The 22893-nt window shown below is 37.2% G+C and overlaps 1 protein-coding gene across 3 annotated transcripts in view; it reads left to right on the plus strand.

Annotated features, from left to right (window-relative positions):
- The window catches only part of DIAPH3 (diaphanous related formin 3), a 247857-nt gene that overhangs the window by 108636 nt on the left and 116328 nt on the right, over positions 1–22893 (plus strand). For all 3 annotated transcript variants that reach the window (XM_083849164.1, XM_083849166.1, XM_083849165.1), the window contains one exon: positions 4937–5038. In XM_083849164.1, the coding sequence (XP_083705290.1) occupies positions 4937–5038 (102 nt within the window). The remainder of the gene's footprint in view (positions 1–4936; positions 5039–22893) is intronic.

Raw genomic sequence — 22893 nt, forward strand, 5'->3', positions numbered from 1 at the left:
CTAGTAAAGTAGTGTAGGCGTTACCTAAGGAGGATTTAGATTACTGACATGTACAACATACTTGAAAGTCTGTTGGAGAGATGGGCACCAGGCCATGCTGAAACATCCAAGAAACATGAAGTTAGATTTTTAGAAGCATAGGCTTTTTGCAGATCTGTTGATTAGTGAAGAAATAAATATAGATAATAAAAAGAGTTATAAAATGAGTTGTAACATTCAGACTCCTTGAGATTCAAATGTATGACTCATACTGCAACATGTAGCAATTTGGATTCAAAGGTCAAAAAAAAATTAATTTTTGCGTGCTTTGCCTGCAAACTGAATGTTCACCATATTGGAATGTCAAAATAAGATCCTACTGAGGAGACTGTATGTTCAGCATGTTCCTTTTTGTCCACTATGCAGTTTGGGTGTCATATCTTATCACTCGGATTTCAAAGATCTTTAGACTCTGCTGAGCTATTTAGACTTCACTTTCCTTTAAAGGGAGTTTGTCTACTGAATGATTTGCAGGATGGGATGTTTTGCTTAGGATATACTTGAAAGAAGAAACATGAGCCATCATCTCCAGTGACTGCATATATATATCATTGTGTAATTCTTTGCATTTTGTTGGAAAATGGAACATCAAGATGCAGTTAATATTGCCACTGAAACTATCTGTTGCTTTAAGGTTATTAGGATGAACAGAGTAGTTTATGCCTTAGAGCTCCTTGTTTATGCTAGTTTGTGCTTACATCCCTTTTCTTTTTCAAGGTTGTCTTCATGCTTAGAAGATGCATGATGTGTCTCTTTATGTATATAAAATATATATGTGGGGTAATAGCTGAGATTCTGTAGAACCGCATGACAATCTGAGAGGTAGAATATGCTACACTGTTATGTTCAGTCTGACCTGTCTCAGAGTTTCCATGTCTTCTCTGAAGCTCTCTTTCATGCTGTTTGACCTTAGCACTCTTTTCAGTGGTGAAAATTCAGCTTCTTAATGATATTACATCCTTAATAATACTGTGAAGCAACCTTTCTAAAATAGATATTATATATCAATATTATGAAAAACTGACATCTTGATAATTTCCCTGTATGTAATTCAAAGAAAGCAAAACATTTTTTGTATCCTTAGGCATTTTTGAGATCAAAAATGAGAGTCTACAATCTTTTGGACAAGTTAGTGTTTGAGCCCTTTTGTGTTTGGTTTTGGAGGGGAGGGGACAATCTTATTTAAGAAAAGGATGAGAGAAGTTGAAGGACCAAAAGTGAGGTAAGGAATAATGTCCAACAAGAAGATAATGAGGTTACCAGCTGCTGCGACTGACTAAAAGTCAGTGTAGTAGCATAGAAGCAGTAGTGCTCAGGTATCCCGTATGAAAGTTATAAATATATCAAGGCATGCTACTAGATGATGGCAGGGCACTTTTTTTTTTTTTTTTAATGTGATTACACATTATCAAGCCCAAATGAAATGGAAAATTCAGTGGGACTTAGGCTCCAAATTTACTTTGCAAGTTTGGGTGTAATCATTTCTGTCAAATGGCTTTATCCAAGCTTCTCGTTTCTGGATAAAGCAGTTCAGTAATGTCTTTGAGAACGGTCCCATCTAAGTTCAAACCTCAAAAAGCACTTAGACACCTATCTTCCTTTGAAAGTGGTTGAATCGTGTGTCTCATTGCCTTAGAAATCTAGTATTCCCCTTTAGTAAACCTATGCTGAGGTTACAAAATAAATGAAAATATCCATCTGTATGTCTCTTTTAGTATGTCTGCTTTTAAAATCCTAAACAAGTGTGGGGTTTGGATATACAATGAAGATGTAGTTCTGTGTATTTCGTTATTCTGAGAAGAGCAAAAGCATACATAGGTTTATAAGCATGTGGCTGTTTTTATGTATTTATATGATACCTTAAATATTTTGGTGGTTCTCCTTTTCAGAAATTTCTAATCTTCATCTTTTTTTTTTTTTTTTTGTCTAGCGGTAAATATTGCCCAGTATATCTTAATGTCACAGTTTCTGAAGTTGGAAAGTTGTCCTTAATCCTACCTTTTTGTTATACAGAGTGCATAAGTAAAATGTCTGATTTATGTCTCTCTCCATCCTGCTCCTCTCCCTTCTGTTAGAATTTAAATATACTTCTGAAAGACATTAAAACTCCAAAATTTCTGCTGTAATCCAAATAGTCATTGACTAATTATCGGAATGTTTCCCGTGACTTAGTCAAAATTCTTTCTCCTGCTTATTCTCTGTTTGATATTCAAAATGTATTTCATCTCTAGTAGTTCAAAAGCTTTATCTGAACACCATAAAGCTGCTTTGATACCAGCTGCTGCTTCGATTTTTTTCCTCTGGTGTTCAATATTGAAAACATTCATACAACACTTGACTGTTTCTCTTTTTGAAAAGTTTTGTGATCGGTCTTTCTACATGTGAAAATTATTTTATCATCAAACAATGACCTTTTAATCTCAATAAAAATTAAGGAGTTGTAGTATATTTAAAGTATTGGTAATAACTTATGTGTATATCAAGACAGAAATAAGTAGGTTATCAAAACATAATTTAAAATGTGCCTTTTACACTCAGAATCTCTCTGCCCTTTGATGTCTGCTGAATTTTATAGATTTAGTGCTGGACATCTTAATTCATAATTAATAGATGTAGCCTTTTGTAGCCTTTTTTTTTTTTTTCAAAAATGTTTTCCAATTGTAATAACAGCAAGGATATATATGACTAGTATCATAAATTCTTCATGCTGAAAGTTAGTCTGGCCATGTCCAAAACCAGATCCATAAAATTTAACTTTGCATTATTATTTTAAGCTTCATCATTCCTGCATTTTTACTGGTTTCCTTTTTTCTACCAAAATCTTTATCTGAGAGTGGAGTGTCTGTTGAAGCAGTTCATTCTTTAAGTATCATTTACTCTTTCTTTGGTTATTTTGGTCCTTGCACATAAGTCTACCTTTTCTTCTTTTATTTGATGACTTTACTTTCTTGATAAACTATATTGTCCTTACACTGGATGACACAAAATGCTTTAAAACAAATTACTTACCTTAGTCCTTAGAATCAAAGTAGGGTTTCAGTTCTTAAAATAGCGACTATTTTTACACTAAAACAGAGCAGTGATGAAGTACTGTCTAGTTCTTATCTATCAGAAAAAAGGTTTGATAAATGCTGAACTACCATAAAATGGTGATTGTACAAGAGCTAAGAGATTGAGTATAGGAAAACTAAAAGAAGTATAAAACAAAGTGTTCAAGTGGGTTTTAAAAAACATTAATACTTTGGATATATGTATACTGGAATTACAAATCTAGTATTTTCATTCTTTAACAAGAGGAATATCTATAGTAATCCAAAGTTACTATTGCACATATGACTCACTTTGAAACTAGCTAATAGGGAGTTTGAAGATAGCATAAAGCCGCTGTTTGACCTACTGGTGTAGGGCTACTTTGGTGGGTACTAGAGTTGAATTATTTCTTCTTAAATTAGGCAAATATGTTATGCAAAGAGTAGGCATGACTTTTCATCTCTCTGGCCCCAGGGATCTAATTTGTATATCCTAAATGGCTGAATTTCTTCTATAGAAGAAGAAATTATTTTTGATTCCAGATGAATTAGTGGTTTGTTTTTTTTTTAAGACTATCAGAGGGAGATCCTGTTCACCAACTTGACTAAGTTATTTTGTTGATTGTATAGCAATAAAGCTATTTACTTGCAGAGTAATAAAACAGATTTTGACTTAAGCATCTGCCTTTCCACAGAGTAATGGGAAAGTGCTGCAATTAGTCCTTCCGATCTGTTCTTGAAAATATGGTAGTAGGTAGTGGTACAGCTGTATTTGCCCAACTTGAATCAGTGTTAGCAGGATTGCATCTTTACTTCAGCTCAGAGGAGTGACCTTAGCAGTAGGCCAGGGAGTGTTTTAAGTAAGAAAACAATCTTTCTTGTTTTCTTACTAGGATGGAAGCTTTGCGACTGTGTAACCAGGAAAACAGGATTTGTGAGGTTAGAAAGAGAGCAGGCTACAGGAACCCTGATAGTAGCTACAGCAGTCATCTTGGGAAGGGAGAGAACTAAGCTACTGCCTGTTAAATTTATACCCCAACTGGATATTTGAGGAGCTCTGTCCTTTCAGAACTTGCTCAGAATAGCCATTGTCAGTCTACCTACTACCTACCTGGTAATTTAAGTGGGATTCAGGTGCCTAAATGCAGATGACTATATGTAAGCAGAGGTGCCAAAGTCCTCTGGAAGCTCCAGGGAGTCTGAAGTCGTCTTAGATGATCAGATGAAGGTGTCATGTTTAGACTTTTACTTGAGTTCACAAGGCATTCACGTAAGTGCCTAAGCTTCCTATGTGGACTCCTGAATTCAGCTGAAGCTGAGTCCTGCCTTTGAAATTCTACTTCTGGAAAGTTTGCATGCTAAGTAGTGTTTAATGGGTTTAAGCTTTTGTAGATACAGGCATTGCTTTACCTGTCATCACCTTACAGTCTGCTTTTGTTCTGAAATACTAGAAAATAAATTATCCGTTCTCAAAATATTTTTTGTCTAGCATTAATCATTCTTACCATCCTTTAGTTAGGTACGTTACAGTTGAAATTCGTATTCTGCCTTCCCTGTCGTATTTACTTATTTTGTTTTGTTTACACAGTGCCTATCAAACATACTCATTACAAAATGGTATTTAGTAAAAGACAACAGAAACTTGTACGTTGAAAGAATCAGCGGAAGATACTGGCATTTAATAATTTGCTTTTTACACTTGGTTACATGAATTTGTGGGTTGCCTATTTTACTTTATGTCAACTTCGGGACAGGAGTGTTGTCTTTGGAGTATACGTTAGCGATACATAAGTAACACTGTTTACCTGCAATTATAAAAGAAATGCAGAATATGAGATTTATAAGCCTCCTTCCTTTTCTTTTGATAGAATTTAATAAAACATCTTCCGGAACAAGAACAACTGAACACGTTGTCCAAGTTCAAGAGCGAGTATAATAATTTGTCTGAACCAGAGCAGTTTGGAATTGTGGTGAGTTCTTTTTTGTTAACGCTATTTTTAATTTTCTTGCCTGAAATACAGTTTTAAAGTAGTAATAATGAAGCAATAACAGCTTCTTTTTCCTAAATATGAAGAGGTGGCATAGTAAAAAAGAAAAAGAAAAAAAAAGTATAAGTACTTTTAGTGGACATACCTGTGGATCTGGAAGGCCTGATTGCCACATCCTCTTTCTTAAAAAAAAGTAATTTACATAAAAGAAACAAAAAAGTAGTAATTTTATGTGGCAAGGTTCACTGGAAGATATGGAGCCGTTTTTTGAATTTCCATAATATGGTGGTTTTATCCTGCTGGGCATCTGAACTCCACCACTCTTGCTCAACCTCCTCAAAGGGAAAGGGGGAGAAAATACAATAGAAAGGGCTCAAGGGTTCAGATAAGGACAGGGAGATCACTCAGCAATTATCATGACAGGCAAAACAAACTCAATGTCTTTGTCCTCGCTTCTCCTTTACAGTCACTCTCTGTCCCTGCTCCACATGGGGTCCCTCCCACAGGATGCCGTCCTTCCCAAACTGATCCTGCAGGGGCTACCCACAGGCAGCAGCTCTTCAAGAACTGCTCCAACGTGGGCTTGTACGGCGGGGTGCAGTCCTTCAGGAACAGATTGTTCCTCCTGGGCTCTGCTCACAGAGACCACCCCTGCAGCCTCCCCTCCCCCCCCCAAAAAAAAAAAAAAAAAAAACTTTGCCATTTAAACCTGATACACATTGATGGTTTTTTTTTTCTTTTTTCTGTTCTGTGTGTAAATGGGAATGAAATACTGTACTTGTCATTGTGTTAACCTGTTCTGCCTCCTTCCTGTTCTGTTTTATAGTATGCTTTATCCAGAGTACTTACAGTCACCTTTCACATTCCCAGTGGGAAGATATGTTTATAATATCTCCCAGGTTGAATTTGCAAAGTAAGAGAGAAAATAAAACACTCCTAGTTCATTGTTGATGGTTGATGCTTCATTTGAAAAATAATAAGGGAATACCATGTATATAGCTCATAATTCATAATTATTAATTTTTTTATCCAGATAAACACAGAATAAGGCTATTTCTTTTCCTGGATGGATACATCCATATAGGGCTTTGATTTTTCTTGTTCATTCCTAGTTTTTTCAAGCTAAGGTGATCACTAACAGCTTCATCCAGGATGATTTCCCTAGGAGGGAGAAATTATTTTAGAATTCTTTTAGTATCTCTGGCTTCAGGGAAGAAGTATCATGTCATTGAGTACCATGTCATTGTAACAATATGTAGTTATTTTTGGTAGTTATCTGTGTGGATATTTGTACCTAGATACGAGAATATCTGGAGTACATGTATAGGATGCGAGAGCCACACTCAAGATTCTGAATCAACTGAAGAGTTATCTCCTTCCTTTTATTTTCATCTCCCCTGAAGGGTGAAAAAGCTATCATAGATTCTCCAAACTTCTTCCTTGATCTGGAATAGTAGTCTTAATATTAAATTCCATTAAAAAGCGAATGTAATTAGGAGTTAGATGTACCAAGTTTAGTTCAGAGTCTCGTATGTTCAAAATTTAAGTAATATATTGTGATACGTAAGCTTCCTAACAATATGTTTTCTCATAGGCCCATATCTCAATCACTACATGAGATGGGTGGTGAGCTAGGAATGAAATTTCTGTATGTAATGAATAAATGCTGTTGGTAGAGTCCCTGGTTCATGTCAGCTTAAAGTTGAAATGTTTGGAGAGGAGTTGGTAAATGACAAAATGGAGGGAAAAATGTTGTTAGGAAGAGTAAGTATGATACAGGGGAAAAAACAACAACGTTCTTTCATTTTTACCCATGCCATAACATGAATCTAGCTCACACATACATTTAGATCACACCATGGTAAGCATTGTAGGAAAAGAGAAAGAAGTTAATAATGATATATTTTGAAAATACTTTGTCTAGCTTGATTTTCTGGTTTTGTTTTGTGCTGTTTGGTGCCACTGAAGGCAAGTCCTTCTGTGCTTGTCAGAAGACGACACTCTTTCTGTAAAAATTTGTTGATTTGTTATGATTTTTTTCATCTTTTAAATTTTATGTAAACATGAAACATTACTTTTTCTTATGTGTGTGTATATATATATATATAAAACTAATTGGTGTCTGTTCTGGAATTGAACTTGTTAAATGCTGTACTTTTGTTCCATAATATTAAAAGTTCATGGTTTCCATTAAATTAGATACTAGAAAATCAAAAGGGTGGATTGTTTATGTAGCAGAGAGGTTCAGGTATATCAATTTTACTGAGAGAAATTAAAGTGTCCTGTGCTGAACAAAGTAGACTGAGCATGATGCTCCTGTCTGATAACCTTGTTTCAAACCATGTTTGCTAGGATGATAGAGATAAGCACACGTCTAAAAACTTCAGCAGCTTTTTCTGAGTCAGACAAATTACGGCAAAATGCCTGCAGAGATGGATTTGTACCGGTAAATTTAACCATGGCTGGCTAAGGTATGGACACGGGTTTGACCAAGCCAAATCATTCCAACAGTAATATATGTGTAACTGATTGGGGAAATAGGACAATTACATGCTGGGTTATGCATTTTAATCAAATTAGTAAAATGCATATTTAAATAGCAAACATTTTTGCTGTTTTTGTCAAGAATCATAGAATATCCCGAGTTGGAAGGGACCCATAATGATCATCAAGTCCAACTCCTGGCACCGCAAAGGTCTACCCAAAAGTTTAGACTATGTAACTAAGTGCACAGTCCAATCTCTTCTTAAATTCAGACAGGCTTGGTGCAGTGACTACTTCACTGGGGAGCCTGTTTGAGTGTGCAACCACCCTCTCGGTAAAGAACCTCTTCCTGATGTCCAGCCTAAACTTCCCCTTCCTCAGCTTAACACTGTTCCCACGGGTCCCATCACTGGTGATAACGGAGAATAGGTCACCTGCCTCTCCACTCCCCCTTGCAAGGAAGTTGTAGACTGCGATGAGGTCCCCCCTCAGCCTCCTCTTCTCTAGGCTGAACAGGCCAAGTGACCGCAGCCACTCCTCATACGTCTTCCCCTCTAGGCCCTTCACCATCGTCGTCGCCCTCCTCTGGACACTCTCCAATAGTTTCATGTCCTTCTTGTACTGTGGTGCCCAGAACTGCACACAGTACTCGAGGTGAGGCTGCACCAGCGCAGAGTAGAGTGGGACAACCACCTCCCTCGACCGACTAGCAATGCCGTGCTTGATGCATCTCAGGATGCAGTTGGCCCTCCTGGCTGCCAGGGCACACTGCTGGCTCATATTCAACTTGCTGTCAACCACAACCCCCAGATCCCTCTCTGCAGGGCTGCTCTCCAGCATCTCGTTGCCCAGTCTCTATGTATAGCCAGGGTTGCCCCATCCCAGGTGCAGGACCCGGCACTTGCTTTTGTTAAACTTCATGTGGTTGGTGATCGCCCAGCTCTCCAGTCTGTCCAGATCTCTCTGCAAGGCCTTTCCACCCTCATCTGAGTCCACAACTCCTCCAAGTTTGGTGTCATCGTCAAATTTGCTCAGAACACCTTCTAGTCCTACACCCAAATCATTTATAAAAACATTGAAGAGGACTGGCCCTAAAATGGAGCCTTGAGGGACCCCGCTAGTGACCATCCACCAGCCAGATGTGGCCCCATTTACCACAACCCTTTGAGCCCTGCCCGTCAGCCAATTGCTCACCCATTGTATGATGGTTTTGTTTAGCTGTATGCTGGACATTTTGTCCAGTAGGATCCTATGGGAAACCGTGTCAAAAGCCTTGCTGAAGTCCAAAAAGATCACATCAGCTGGTTTCCCTTGATCGACTAGATGGGTGATCTTATCATAAAAGGAAATCAAATTTGTTAGGCAGGACCTACCCCTCATGAACCCATGTTGGCTGAGACCAATGACTGCATTGTCCCCCAGGTGCGCCTCAATAACTTCAAGGATGATCCTGTCCATAATTTTACCAGGCACTGACATGAGACTGACAGGCCTGTAATTGCTAGGGTCTTCTTTCTTACCATTCTTGAAAATTGGCACAACATTTGCCAGCTTCCAGTCCAATGGGACCTCTCCAGATTCCCAAGATCATTGAAAAATAATTGAGAGTGGTCCCGCGATGACGTCAGCCAGCTCTTTAAGCACCTGGAAATGAATCCCATCCGGACCCATGGACTTGTATGGATCCAGGTGGAGCAGCAAATCCCGCACACGTTCAGGGTCGGTTGGGAGTTTGTCATTCCCACCACCATGGTCCTCCCGCTCAGGGCTCCCAGGGTCCCTAAGCCCATCATCAGTGTTGAAGACAGAGGCAAAGAAGGCGTTAAACGTCTCTGCTTTGCCTATGTCATCATCTGTGAGGAGACCTTCCCCATCTAGTAGCAGACCTATGTTTTCTTTGGTTCTCCTTTTTCTGTTCACATATCTAAAAAAAACTTTTTTATTGTCTCCCACAGACATGGCCAGCTTCAACTCTAGTTGGGCATTGGCCACACGAATTTTCTCCCTACAAACACAAACAGCATCCCTGTATTCCTTCCTCGTCGCCTGACCCTCCTTCCAGTAGCCGTACGCTTTCTTTTTCTGCCTAAGCTCCAGTAGAAGTTCTCTGGTCAGCCAGGCCGGCCTTCTGCCCCGCCTGCCTGCCTTCCGATATTTTGGAATCGCCTGATCTTGCACTTTTAGGGAGGCAGTGCTTAAAGATTGACCAGCACTGATGGACGCCAATGCCTTCAAAAGCAGTTTCCCAGGGGACCTTGCTGACTAGTTCCCTGAGCAGCCTGAAGTCTGCTTTCCCCATATCTGGGGCTGAGTAAATATTGATTAAAAAAAAAAAAAAGACATTTAAAAATTAATTCCACATAGGTTAATGCTTGATTTGCTATTTTTCTATTTTTTTCTTTTTTTTCCTCTATATTTGAGCCTCAGCCAACCTAGAAGTCTGTCTTTTGCTCATTAAAAATTTCAAATTTACAATTCAGTTAAACTGTCTCAGCCCCATCTGATGGGAAGAGCTAGAATATAGCAATCTAGGTCAAGTTTTGCTATATTTGCTTGTGGATTTTCTTTTCTGAAGGAACAACCAGATTCCCACTGATGAATGCAAGTATGTGCTTTCCTTAGCTATCCATGGAAAGCATAAAAAGACATCATTAGGTATAATTCTTCTAGCGTGACACCTTTGGTGAGTTTAGTGGAGCTGACTTCAGGGATCAAGCTACAACCAATTTTTATCACCAAATGTTTTTCATTTCTGTCTTGAAAAAAAAAAAAAGTTTTGCATAAGTCACTTTTTTTTTTTTGGTTGGGAAGCAGGCTGAGAACTCCTGTTCGTTTAAGTACCATGTACCACTGCTGATACACATATAAATTGTTTTGCTTCATTTTTGTTATTCTTTTCAAGTGAGGAGAATCAAACTTAAACACGCAGTACAAGACTTTCAGGTTTATTATTTAGTTGAGTAGTATCTCATAGTTATGGTATTTCAGAGAATTCAGAGATCATGTTAATTTACTCTGAAGTTGTGCTCAGGGGAAAGACTAAACCACGTGCCTCCCAAGGAACAGCCAGAATAGTGAATAAACTGATAATTACTACTTGAGTGATAATAAAATCTTTATAATGCAAACCTTCTTTTATCCTCCTGGCCTTGAATTCAAAGTCAAGATTTGTTTCTCTGAAAGAAACAGCTAGACGCTTACTAAGATACTGGCATGCTGTGACTGTTAACATATTGTGTGTTTTATTTCAACATGAGTTAATTAACTTTTGTTGTTGGCTTAAAGACATTGAGGGCAACACTCTAAGCAGTTCAGGTTCCCTCTATGAGAGTTTTGTGGTGTGAGGTTTTGTGTGTGTGTGTGGTTTCTGCAATTATCCTTGTCTTTTTAAGTCGTTTTGCATTTTTATGTTTTCTGTTCATTCAGCAGTAAGTGTAAAATAAATCCTTTATTACTCTTATCTTCTCTTCCAGACTTTAGGTTTTCTTTAGATAAACTACTTTATTTTCCTGTGTGTTCTTTCTTTCACGTATTCCAGACTGCTGTCTCAGAACATAGATACTATCATGTATTAATAGAGAGGATTTTTTTTGTTTTAACTTACACACATCCAAGAACTATTTTATGAAAACTGTGTTATGAAATTGTTTATGAAATCTGTTAACTTTATTAAGTGCTTTAACTTAGTTTCATAGTGTTACCTTAAGTTGATTTTGAATGCTGTATTTTGAGGATCAAATGCTTCATGAAATATATTTGTGCTTGCCAAAATTTAAATATTCAGTTGCACTTCATTTTACTACAGTTCATGTTTTGTACTTGGTTTACCAAGTATGATGAACTTTCTCTTGAATTAATTTAATTTTCATATTATTTTCTTGGAGGTTACTTCAATTATGACCAATATTGGGTGACTTATTTTGTAAAACTTGTTAATAGAGAAGACTGGGTGTGTGTTTAGAAACGAGAAGTCATATGACAGCACACTTATAATGTGAGAGCTATCTGAGAAGAATGGGATTTCAGCTGCATGATCATCTTAGCAGTTGACGGTTGACAGAAGTTTTTGTGTTTGTGGTTGTTTTTGTTGTTCAAATGCTCTATACATATATGCTTATGCTCTAATTGCATAAGGGATGATAAAGGCGCTGAAGAACTGAACTACTTAGGTAAAAATTATTGGGCAAAGCAGAACTTGAGTTCTTGAAGTATACTGATTATATATATATTTCTCACTGCACAAACAAGATGACAAAACACTGGAGAACTGGTGCATTGCTTTTTGAATTTGTCTATGATTCTTGAGCTTTTTTTGGTTGTCACAGCCAAGGAGTGAATCTGAAACCATAGGTAAGGTTTTAAAATAACGAGAATATAATAACTCAGTTATCCTTTAAATATTTTTAGTATACTTGTGAAATAAGAATTGGAATAAAAAAGATAAATTAGAAATAAATCTGTGCGTGTCAAGCAATAGTTTAGAATTTTTAGAAGAAAAAGAAAACATGTACTAAATGGTTATTTATTCTAGTTTAAGTAGTAGTTTTATTAAATAAGAATTGAATTTTATGAAATAAATTATTAGATTTTGGAAATCATTGTCACAAATTAAGACTTCGTTGGATCTCATATTTTTTGTTTGGCTTTCCTAAGTGCCTTGGAAAATGTGTGTTAACTACAAAAATAGTATTTACTTGACTGTACTTGTTGTGGTTAACTATTCTGTATAAATTTTATTTTCTTAAAAAGGACTGTAAAAAAAGATGAAGCATGTGTTTAAACAATTTCTTGCACTGTTAGAGCAATGTAAGGTAATTCTTTTGTGCGTATGACATTGAAGGGGAAACTTTCTGTAGGAGGATACCCATACTTTAATCTTCTGCAGCATTTTTGTCTGAAATGCCCAATATTTGACATTTTATGTTCATTGCTTCATATAGCAGTTTCTTTTCTTTTGCTTCCTGTCATCTTGACTATTTTGATGATCTTATATTTGTATGTCAGCCAGATTTAAAACTTCTAACCATCTTTTTCTTCTTAAGCAAACATTTTTGCATTTGATTTGTCTGTCTTCGTTTCCAATTATTTATCTTAACTTTCTGGATACTTGTCCATATATTATTATCTCCATTTGTGCTTAGAGCTAATTATTTCTCTCTGAATTTCTTGCTTCAAAAGTTGGTCTGTTCCATATTCTTTAGAATATGTATATAGATACATGTATCTAGTATGTCCATGTACACATAACTGATAATAGATATGCATACGTTGTAGGTATAGATGATAAGATATGTAGAATGTACATTTCACCCATCATTTATACTTTCACCCTACTGCATGAATATATCCCAATAAAATTATCTTACTTCTATCCCTATTATGGTATTGATGATTTGTCTTTTCCTTGTATTCCATTGTTGATGAGATCATTGCTAGTTTTTGTCTTTCTCTGCATAATTTTTTTTGTGTGTGTTTTCCGTTTTCTTCTCACCCTTCCTGTCTAGCTAATAAAACTTCCTTATCTTGATTGTGTACTTACTAAAGGTTGCTCTCTTTCAAAACTGCATTGTACAAAGAATGGGTCCTGTCAGTATATGAAATTCCCAATTGCTTCTTCCAAAGGCCAAAGCCTACTAGCTTGGAGTGTATTTATTTGCCTTGTTGTTGCATCCTTTTACAAAACCCCTGACAGCTTCCCTCTGTTTTTTCTTATAGTACCATGAAATACTGGACAGTTTCCTGCCAGCAGTTGAAGAGTTTCTCATACTTGCACATAATTATATCTCCCCCCTGTTATAGCTATTCTATGGTCATGTTGAGTTTCATCTGCCTTTTGACTTCAGTAGTTTTGTCTGGATAGCATGGCACCATATCTGTCTTGAACATTGATGACCATACAGCTTGTCCAGTTATAGCTGAGACAGAAACCAGTATGCATAGCTGTTTTAACTGCCTGGGTGGTTGTGTTCCCCTCCCACTGGCCCCCAGTATAACTCTAAGGGGATAGTATCACTTCCCAGGAGCAGCAGGGGCCTTCCATGCCACTACGTGAACTAATCTAACATCACTTCAGTTCCACTCCATTCGAGTATGGTTTTCCTGTGTGCTCCAGACAGTTACAGTGTTCTGGACGACTCCATTGTTAACTTACTTCAAGACAGTCCTATGTTGTTATTGTTGTTGTTTTTATTTCTTGCTTAGGTCTTCTAAAGCTCCAAGTTTGCTACCAAGTCAAGATGTTAATAGCTTCAGAAAAAATAATATTCATTTAGATGTTTTCTTAAGGGAGACTCAAAATGAGAAACACCCCATGGGTAATCTTACATATAAAGAACAGGTAAAATAATGGGATTTGGAGCATGGAGGTGCAATTAAACTTCATAGGAAAAGAACTTGGGGATGACTAAATAAAGGAAAAATATAGGTATGTTGAAGCAAGTGAAAACTAAAAGTTGCTAGATCAGCTGCATTATTGGGAAACATGAGTTCTGGAGGAGTTTATTTATCAAGAACCCTTATAAACCTTTTTAATGACACATTATATTTGTAATTTAATATGAAGTCATGGTCTAGTTCTACCAGTTGCATAGGACTTCTTGAAAATAAGAACAAAAAGAAGTAGTGGCTCAAGTACAGCATAATTAAAAAAGTGATCCAATAATGCAGCAGTATTAATTTCAGGCAAGCAAGGTTAGAGCCCTTTAAGAAATAGTGTGAGAAAAGAAATATGTGCTTATTTGAGGGACTGCTGGAGAGTTGAAATATAAGCCATTGTTCATTATAATTGTTTTTAATAAAGCTATAATAGATATGTGTGAGTCAACATTTGTTCAATGGTTTTTGAATTTAAAATATTCAAGCACTAAAGATTATCTTCTATTATTGTTCATTTGTATTAATTAGATCTGAGTCTGAGGTTGTTTTTCTTTTTTTTCCCCTGAGATATTAAAATTGCAAGGGTCTTGAAGCAGCTGATAAGGGCATCTTATTGCTTGCTTGTTTGAAGTAAGCTTTCTGAACTTTTCCGAAGTTGAAGAAGAAATACAAAACAAAGGTTTATAATAACCTAAAACTTAGGCATTTCAGACTTGCTTGGAAAAATGACCACAGAAAAAAAGCTCTCAGTGCAGGATCTAATGGAAAGAGAAAATTACTTTTATTTACAAAATCTTGATGTAAACTGACTTTTTCACCTGTTCAGTCTCATAGAGATTGAATTATCTTGTACTTTTATACCCTTATTCTTCTACTATGTGTGCGTCCAAGCAGTTTGTCAGGATTGCTAATGTGCAGCACAGAGATCAAGGGACTTCCTCGACACCTTGTTATGTCTCTGGGCTTGTTCTTGATAGGTGATAGCAAGCTAGTTTTAGGATATCTCTTTTATATGCTTTGCTATAAGTTGTCAGTTGTTATGAAGCTGTCTTTATCTCAGAGTCTCCTAACTTCTGCTTCTGTAAATCTTAGGCCATGTTGCTGCCCACGTCCTGGGTTCTTACCCTGGTTTGGAATCTATATTTTAAATACATATTTAGAGTTGGCTGGTAGGCTAGTGTCCTGGTTTCAGCTGGGATGGAGTTAGTTTTCTTTCTAGTAGCTGGTATGGTGCTGTGTTTTGGATTTAGGATGAGAATGTTGCTGATAACACACTGATGTTTAGCTGTTGCAGAGCAGTGCTTATACAGAGCCAAGGACCTCGTGCTGCCTTGCCAGCGAGGAGGCTGGGGGTGCACATGGAGCTGAGAGGGGACAGCTGACCAAGACTGGCCAAAGGGATATCCCATACCATGTGATGTCATGTGGGGCAATAAATACGGGGTGGCTGGCCAGGGTGTGGGAGTGTCCACGGCTCGGGGTCTGGCTAGGCACGGGATGTTAGGTGGTAGGCATTTACATTGCGCATCACTTGCTTTGTACTTTCTTTTAGCATTATCATCCGTTCCTTTCCTGTCCTATTAAACTGTCTTTATCTCAGCCAACAAGCATTTTATCTTTTTTTTTTTCATCAGTTCTCTCCCCCATCCCACATGGGAGGGGAGGGTGTGAGTGAACGGCCGTGTGGTGCTTAGCTACTTGCCAGGTTAAACCACAGCAACTAGTAAGAAAAGGAGTAATTTATGTGATATTATGCAGCCCTGTTGCTATTCCCTAGGTGCTACTATGCAGGGTCTTCTGATGACTCATCTGTGCTGTGGTCTTATTGGAGTGTAGGTCTTCTGGTTGTGACATGAAAAAAAAGAATTCCTCAGTTTTACTGCTGGGAATGGTGTCCCGAGAACAAGTACAGGTCCTTTTATTGATATTTTTGTGCTTCTGTTTTCTGCTGCTTACATGCTCACATTTCTTTTTGTACCAACCTCAATATTTCTGTTAAAGAACTATGCAATAGGAGGAATTAACATTGCCATAATTATGTAGCCAGAGTAAAGGAGCTTTGGTGAATGCCTGTCCTGTAGACAGGAAATGGCACTGGGAAAAAGATGTCATTGAACTCTTTTTACTCACTTCAACAAATTTGTTCAATAAGGAATGTGCATTTGAAAAAGAACTTGTTCACCGACAACTCTCTTTTTTTATTGTGGAGTAATTAGCATGTTTGGAAGAATGAAGAAAGGATAAATATAAATTTAAGCATTTTGGATATGTTGACATAATTTACATTTCAAACAGTAGACTTTTGGATGATGGAGTGAGTATGCAATATGCTTTCTTTGTGTTGGAAGCCTGCCTTCCACACCCTCAAATTGATTGTCTTAGATATGGAAGGGTTGTGGTGGTGGTTGTTTTTTTTCTTCTTCTTGCTTAACAGCAGTGCCTCATACCCAGTGGTCAAAGTTAACTTTGAGCTTCATATTCAGGTACAGTGCATCATAATCTTGATTACAATAACTATTCTCTTGTTACATTGCTCTTTTGTGACTGACCCTTGAATAACTTACTGTTTTTGCTGGGAACCTCCCTCCCAATGAGTTTTTGACCAGTCTAAGTTGCTTAATGGCAGTGAAAGATATTTTAGGAACATCAGTGACTCAAAATTTGATTGCAGTGATTGTAGCCTTAAAATATATAGTTATGGATGCAGTTCTAATAAAGAATAATGGATTGTAATGGATCAGAAGTCAGACATGATTCAGTTCTGTCCTCATTGCAACCAATAGGCATACCTAAAACTAAACTGTAGAAGCAGGAGTATGGCTTGTAAAGTTATGAATTTCCCCCTGTTCACTACTGCTGAAGCCTCAGCTAAAATATTACAGCCAGTTTGGGGGTGTTTTGTACATTAGTTATAGAGGTGTGAACCAAAGCATGGACTTGGACTCCAGAGATGGCTAATGTCAATAGTTGCAGAAATGAGCGATATGAAGAAATATTGCTTAAGTTTCTAAACTTAAGACCCAAGGCAGGGTGTTCTCTTGAAATATGTGTGGGAAACCTGGAAGAAGAAAGGGAATAATATGTCCTGAATATTGATGGTTGTTATGGTAGTATGCAATAGGTTTGCATTTTTGACAAAAGATATACAGGTTAGACAATAGGAAGATTTTACTAATAGTGGGAATAACAAAACAATAAAAATGATTGACTAGGGAGATTATGGAGTCTTTGTAATCAGCCATCTCTTTGAGCAGCTAAAAAAAAAAGCTAAAAAAAAAAAAAAGCTAATACACTTTTTGTTGGCAAAGCTGATTCTCCTGTAGGAAGGCTGAATGCAGTGAGTAACCTCCAAAGGTTGTTTCCCTGCTTATTTTATATATTTATTGACTAAAATGTCCAAACACAGTGCTGTTTTGTATAGATTCTGGCATATAAGCATTGCAATTAGTGTGATATTACTACTTAAATAGTTGTTTTAGGAACACCTTTCCAATGAAAATAAACACTTTGCACCTAGAATATATGACAAATCTCAGTTATAGCCTAGCTCACAGCATGATTATCTGATCTCTCCCTTTACTAAGCAAGCCATCTGAAAACTCAGCTTAAACGGGTAACATTTTTTTGTTTTATAGAAGATTAATGTTAAAGAGTTGGTAGGAAAGATTTACTAAATTTATCTGCATTGCAGATTTATGCTGAAAATACTTGAGGCAAATGTTGGATGGATTTTTTTTTTCTTACTCTGCAATATATTTTTATTTGAGAGGAAGCAAAATAATGGTTGATTAAAATAGCTTGTTGATGGTGATGATTCAGAGAATCCATCTAGCTTTTACAGTTTTTTATGAGGTCATGAACTCCTTTATTCCTTTTATTGATCTATGTGTTGTTTTGAATACGCAGTCCTTAATGTCCTTGGTGGTCTTTCCTTTTTTTTTGTACTAAAATCATTCAGGGAATAATAGTGACCAAAACCACGTTCAGTTCTCATCAGTTTTTATATTGGTTTTGAATATTATTCAGTGTTCTGAAAACAGTGGGATACAAGATGCTTCAGAAAGCTGTTTTTTAGCAGTTGTGGGGATGATAAATTACTAGATGACATTTTAAGGCTTTGACTATAGTAATCAACTGAACAGCACCAGAGAATGGCTTTGAACATTGAACCTTAATTGTCTGTAGTGCTAATTTGGTAAAATAGACGTTAAGTGTAGGCATAGAATAGTCATCCTTTTGGCCTGTGCAGAATTAACCTTTCCCAAACCATTCCCGGGCATAGTCTGGGAGTGAGCATGAGCCAGATCTCATGATCTGAGTATCCGGTTAGATAATTGAAGACATAAATTGGTAAGAGAGAGGCAGATTGGTTTATTAAGACAAGTTTTAACAGTTACAAAGCACATCTTCCTGCTTTCATCACAGGGAGGACAGAGCAGAACATCACAGAGAAGTTGGGTACAAGCATGTTGGTTCCAGCCATTGATAACCTGAGTGTCTTGCAGGCATGTCTGCACCTCTCGGGCCTGGCATCTCAGAGCACTTTTGGAAGTGCAGAAGGACACGGCAATGTTTGGTCCCATGTCACGTGGCTCCAGATCGTTGCTCTCACCCTCCCTAGGTTGTTTTGGGATTCAGTTTATAAAAATGAGTACCGGAATACTTGAAATATAATTGACTCTCTAAAGAGTTGTAAGTTGTCATGGTAAGTTACGCTTTCTTGTTGCTCCAGCTAAAAATGTTCTGTAATGATAGCTCCCCAGTGGCGCACATCCACTTCTCCCCACTCTCTTGCCCACAGGACAATGCTAAGGCTTAAGGCCTATCCATGCCAACTTACATTACCAACTTGTTGCACCACAAACTCTTCCTAATAGTAGTTCTCTTCTGGTTGTGCGGTATGGAGGGAGCTGAATCCAGCAGTAGGCATGTGAACTCTTCAGTGCCTGTGATCCTTAGTGGCAGAAAATAGTCCAGGAGATATTTGATTTATTACCATGGTTTTAAATCCATAAATGTAATTCCATTTCAAAAATCATAATTTTGACGTTACTTATAAACAAATTTGATGTAAAAAGTTGCTAATACTTGTTAGGATGCTTTTAGTGGACCCTCGACATTGGGTGTAGGCAACTATATTAGCAATTGCATGCTTGAGGATAGTGTCTCAAGTACCATGTGTGATAGCTCTTACTTAAGTTTATCCTAAAACTTAAGATATTTGAAAACATGTTCACATATAGTTTGGGAGTGAGAAAAAGAAACAGTCTTTTACTTGATCACTTTTATTTACTCAAAGATAAAATTGAGGGAATTATGAAATATTGTTTCAGAAATAATTAATGTCTGGACCTTGTGAGGTACATGACAGCTAACCTGAATAGAATTTGGCAAGCTATCCTCACGTGGCTTCACAGCTTGTTCGCTGATGGATGTGTTTTTAATGAGTTCATACCAAAAGAGAAGATTTCACTAGAGTAAATTGAAGATTAGAGTGCGGCCTGATGAAGGCTAGTTTGTCTTAAATAATTCAGCAAACACTTAAAATAATCAATTCCATATTCAGCTGGTGATTTCACCTGTATGTTCACATTGAGGATAACTCAGAATGTGTTAATGTCTTTCATTGGTGTCTGGGAAATATCTTACTATATCTGAAGAGGTGTTCCTAATACTTGATGCTTGGGCACAACCATACTTAGTGCCATACCTAGCACCATTTCAGTTTATTCAAAATCCTAAAGTAGTGAGGTGTATCAGTGCTGTGAAACATTTTAATTGTGTTAATTTCTGTTTGTCTGTCTGAGGGTCCTCATCTTTTGCCCCCAGCCAATCAGTGATTCACATTGCAGATTCCTCTAAACGTCTCAAGAGCTTGTCTTGAATCTGCTTTGATGCGATCTCTGTGAAAACTCAGTTCAGTACACACAGCATTACTGATGAAAATTGGTGCCATACTGTTTTCACTTAAGAAGCTTTGTCAGGTGTTAGTGTCTCATTATGACTCAATGTAACTGCAAAACTATAATGTGTTGGTAGACTGGACTTTTTTACCCATATAGCAACAACCTTGTGGAGTATATTGCAGTAGTTTGACAATATTCATACTTTGGGTTGCAGTTTCCTAAAATCAAACAGAGCAATTTTTTTCTGTAAGATTTCTTTTGAAACAAGAATTCTTTCAAAAGATTTATTTTTGAAGAAATTTGACTGGAATCTTGGGTCCAGGGAGGAAAAAAAAAAAAAAAGATATCTTTTATTGCTCTGAAGTAATTCTAAGCTTAGACATTTTGACTTGACCAAGAAACGTAAATTACAATTGAAATTAAATCTGAGGTAGCTTTTTTTCCTGAAAGATTCTAAGATTAACAGCAATTTCTTTACACCTGAAAGAAGACTTGCATGGGGCAACTAAATTTAATGTGGATTCTACTATCTGTTTTTCTCCTTTTTATTGCCATGCCTTCACTGATCATGAAAGAGAATCAAGAAGAGGTATACCCAAAGCAGACTTGTGTCTTGAAAGGTACTGCTTCAAGATTAAGGGTACACAGGGGAAGACAAACTTCCTTATGACTTTATTTTCACTCTCTTAGTCTTGAGGAGTAGAATGCACAATTTCCACTCAGTTTGGAACCATGCCATACAGGTGGCTCTTGCCACTTGTTAAAGCATTCCTTACTATTTTTCAGCACATCCTTCCTGTCTTTGTTCAAAGTCTCTTCCAACAACAATAGTTTTGATAGTTGATGTCTTGCTATAGAGGCTGTTCCCCATTTTATCAGTGCAGAAGACTTTTAAAGCACCTAAACCTTGGTGTCAGATAAGAATGGAGCTTTGTTGGGCTTTCAGAAAATTTGAGTTTGTGTTGGTAGCGCAGACTAGAACAATACTTTTGCTTCACTAAAAATATCAACAATCCTTTTGAAGATAATTTTCATGTGGAGATTTGAACATGTTAAGAAAAACTCTTCTGACTAAGGACCTTGATCAATACATGATCTCTCAACAACCTCAAGCATTGTTTGGGAAGTTAGTCATTTACATTAAGTTGATGCATCCAAAGGATTGGCTAGTGTAGGGCTAGTGTAGGGCACCTGTGCTAAAAGAATCTGGAGGCTAGACAGTATCTTAGATCCCTGGAGCTTGAAACAACTATGCAGATATTTCACTTATTCTACTTATTCTTCAGACTGTAGAGCTCAAAGGAGCTCCTATGGACCCCAAGTCCTTTAGTACTTACTCTCTCTATTATCATTTTGTAGAAGTGGGGAACATTTTCCAAGATATATGAGCATCAGAACATTCACTTACGTGATGTTTCATGTCAGACTCTTTTTGCCACGGATTACCTGTGGTTCCAAATGCAGTAAGGAGCCATATGGATAAAAACTCCACAATCATTTCTGAATTCTCTGTTGACAAGACTACAGAAGATCTATGGCAGAATGCTGTTTCCCTACCACTGCTGTCATCATCATAGACACATATCTTCCTGATTAGGAAATTAACTTAGATGCCTTGTTGGGTCAGTACAGAAGACTATACTAAATATGAATGTGTTAGAGATCGGAGCTTTTTTTGAAATGTGTCATGTCCGTCACATCAAAGACAACATAATCAGTTGCTGATGTTGTCTGTTATCGCTGTGTACTGCTTAAATAATTACATATTGTCAAATTCTACTTTTTAGTTGGAGTAGGTACGGTGGTTCAACCTCGTGGAAAATACTAAGCCTGCTGTCATCATTTTTAGACATTCCCACACAGATCTTGATCATCTACCTATGTCTTCATAGCTTGTGTGTTGGGACACTCAAAGTAATAGCATAAAGATGTGAATTTCTGAAAGAAAATGAAGGACTCGTATAGAACTAAGCTGATAAGATTTTTCCATCTAGAATACAGCCAGATCTCTTTTACTTTTAGAGACTCTTCTACATGTGGTTCGATATTGTATTATTCTTGTTTAAATTTCTCAATGACTTCTGCCCTTGACTTCTGCTATAAATTTATTTATTTTTGCCATCTGGCTGAATTAGAGGTTTTGTAGAGGACTTTTCCTATGTCAAACTCTGACTTGGTTTCCCATGAGGAAACCTTTTCAGTCTGGTTGCATCTGCTCCATATGTACCTTTTAATGAAAATAGCTTTTCTGACGGCTGTTACATCTGCTACAGATAGAAGAATTTGGGAGATTTAGACCCTCTTATTCTTAGATGCTACCTTTTTAGGAAAATACCATTGTCTTAACTCTGACAAACAAAAGCTGTCTGTGTTCCAGTCTGATCAAGATGTCAGTAAATCTGTGTGTTTGATAGTTTCCATCCACCTGCCTCATCCTACAAGCAAACAAAAAAACCCTTCTGTGTCCAGGTTGAACAACAGCCCTTTTTTAAACCTGGATAATGGATGTGTGCTAACTCTATTTTTGGATAAGATAACAAACAAAAACAAACAAACAAAAAAAACCACCCACCACCACCACTAACAACAAAAAAAACATTTCTTCTCGGAGTGGAACATACCTATCTGTAAATTTCAGCATGAAGCCTATTGCAGTGTATAGCAGTCTGTTATGTCAGCTTGTTTCGACAGCTGTTATAGCTCCTATTGGCGATTTGGTTTTATTTTCTAGGACAGGTGACCTCTGGAGCATTCAAGAGGAAGGTCCTCTCTTCTGAGATCCCCAGGCTGGCCTTACTGGTTCATCTTTTTTGAACATAATCACATCAAAAGCAGTACCAGGCATTTTCTGCACAGTGCATCAGTGCACTATCATCCACAAAGCAAGGGAAGGCTATCCATGTATAGCTAGGAGGTAATTGATAGGTGTTGTCCCTGTGTCATATACAGTATGCTCCTTTCTCTTCTGCTGTGGATATTCTTTAAGAAAATCTTGGATTTGGAAGCAACTGAGACAGTGGTGCAAATTCAAGGTGTTTATAATTCAAACTAGGGAAATGGAGTAGCACGATG

Source organism: Anser anser, assembly GCF_964211835.1.
Source record: "Anser anser genome assembly, chromosome: 1".
NCBI lineage: Eukaryota > Metazoa > Chordata > Aves > Anseriformes > Anatidae > Anser > Anser anser.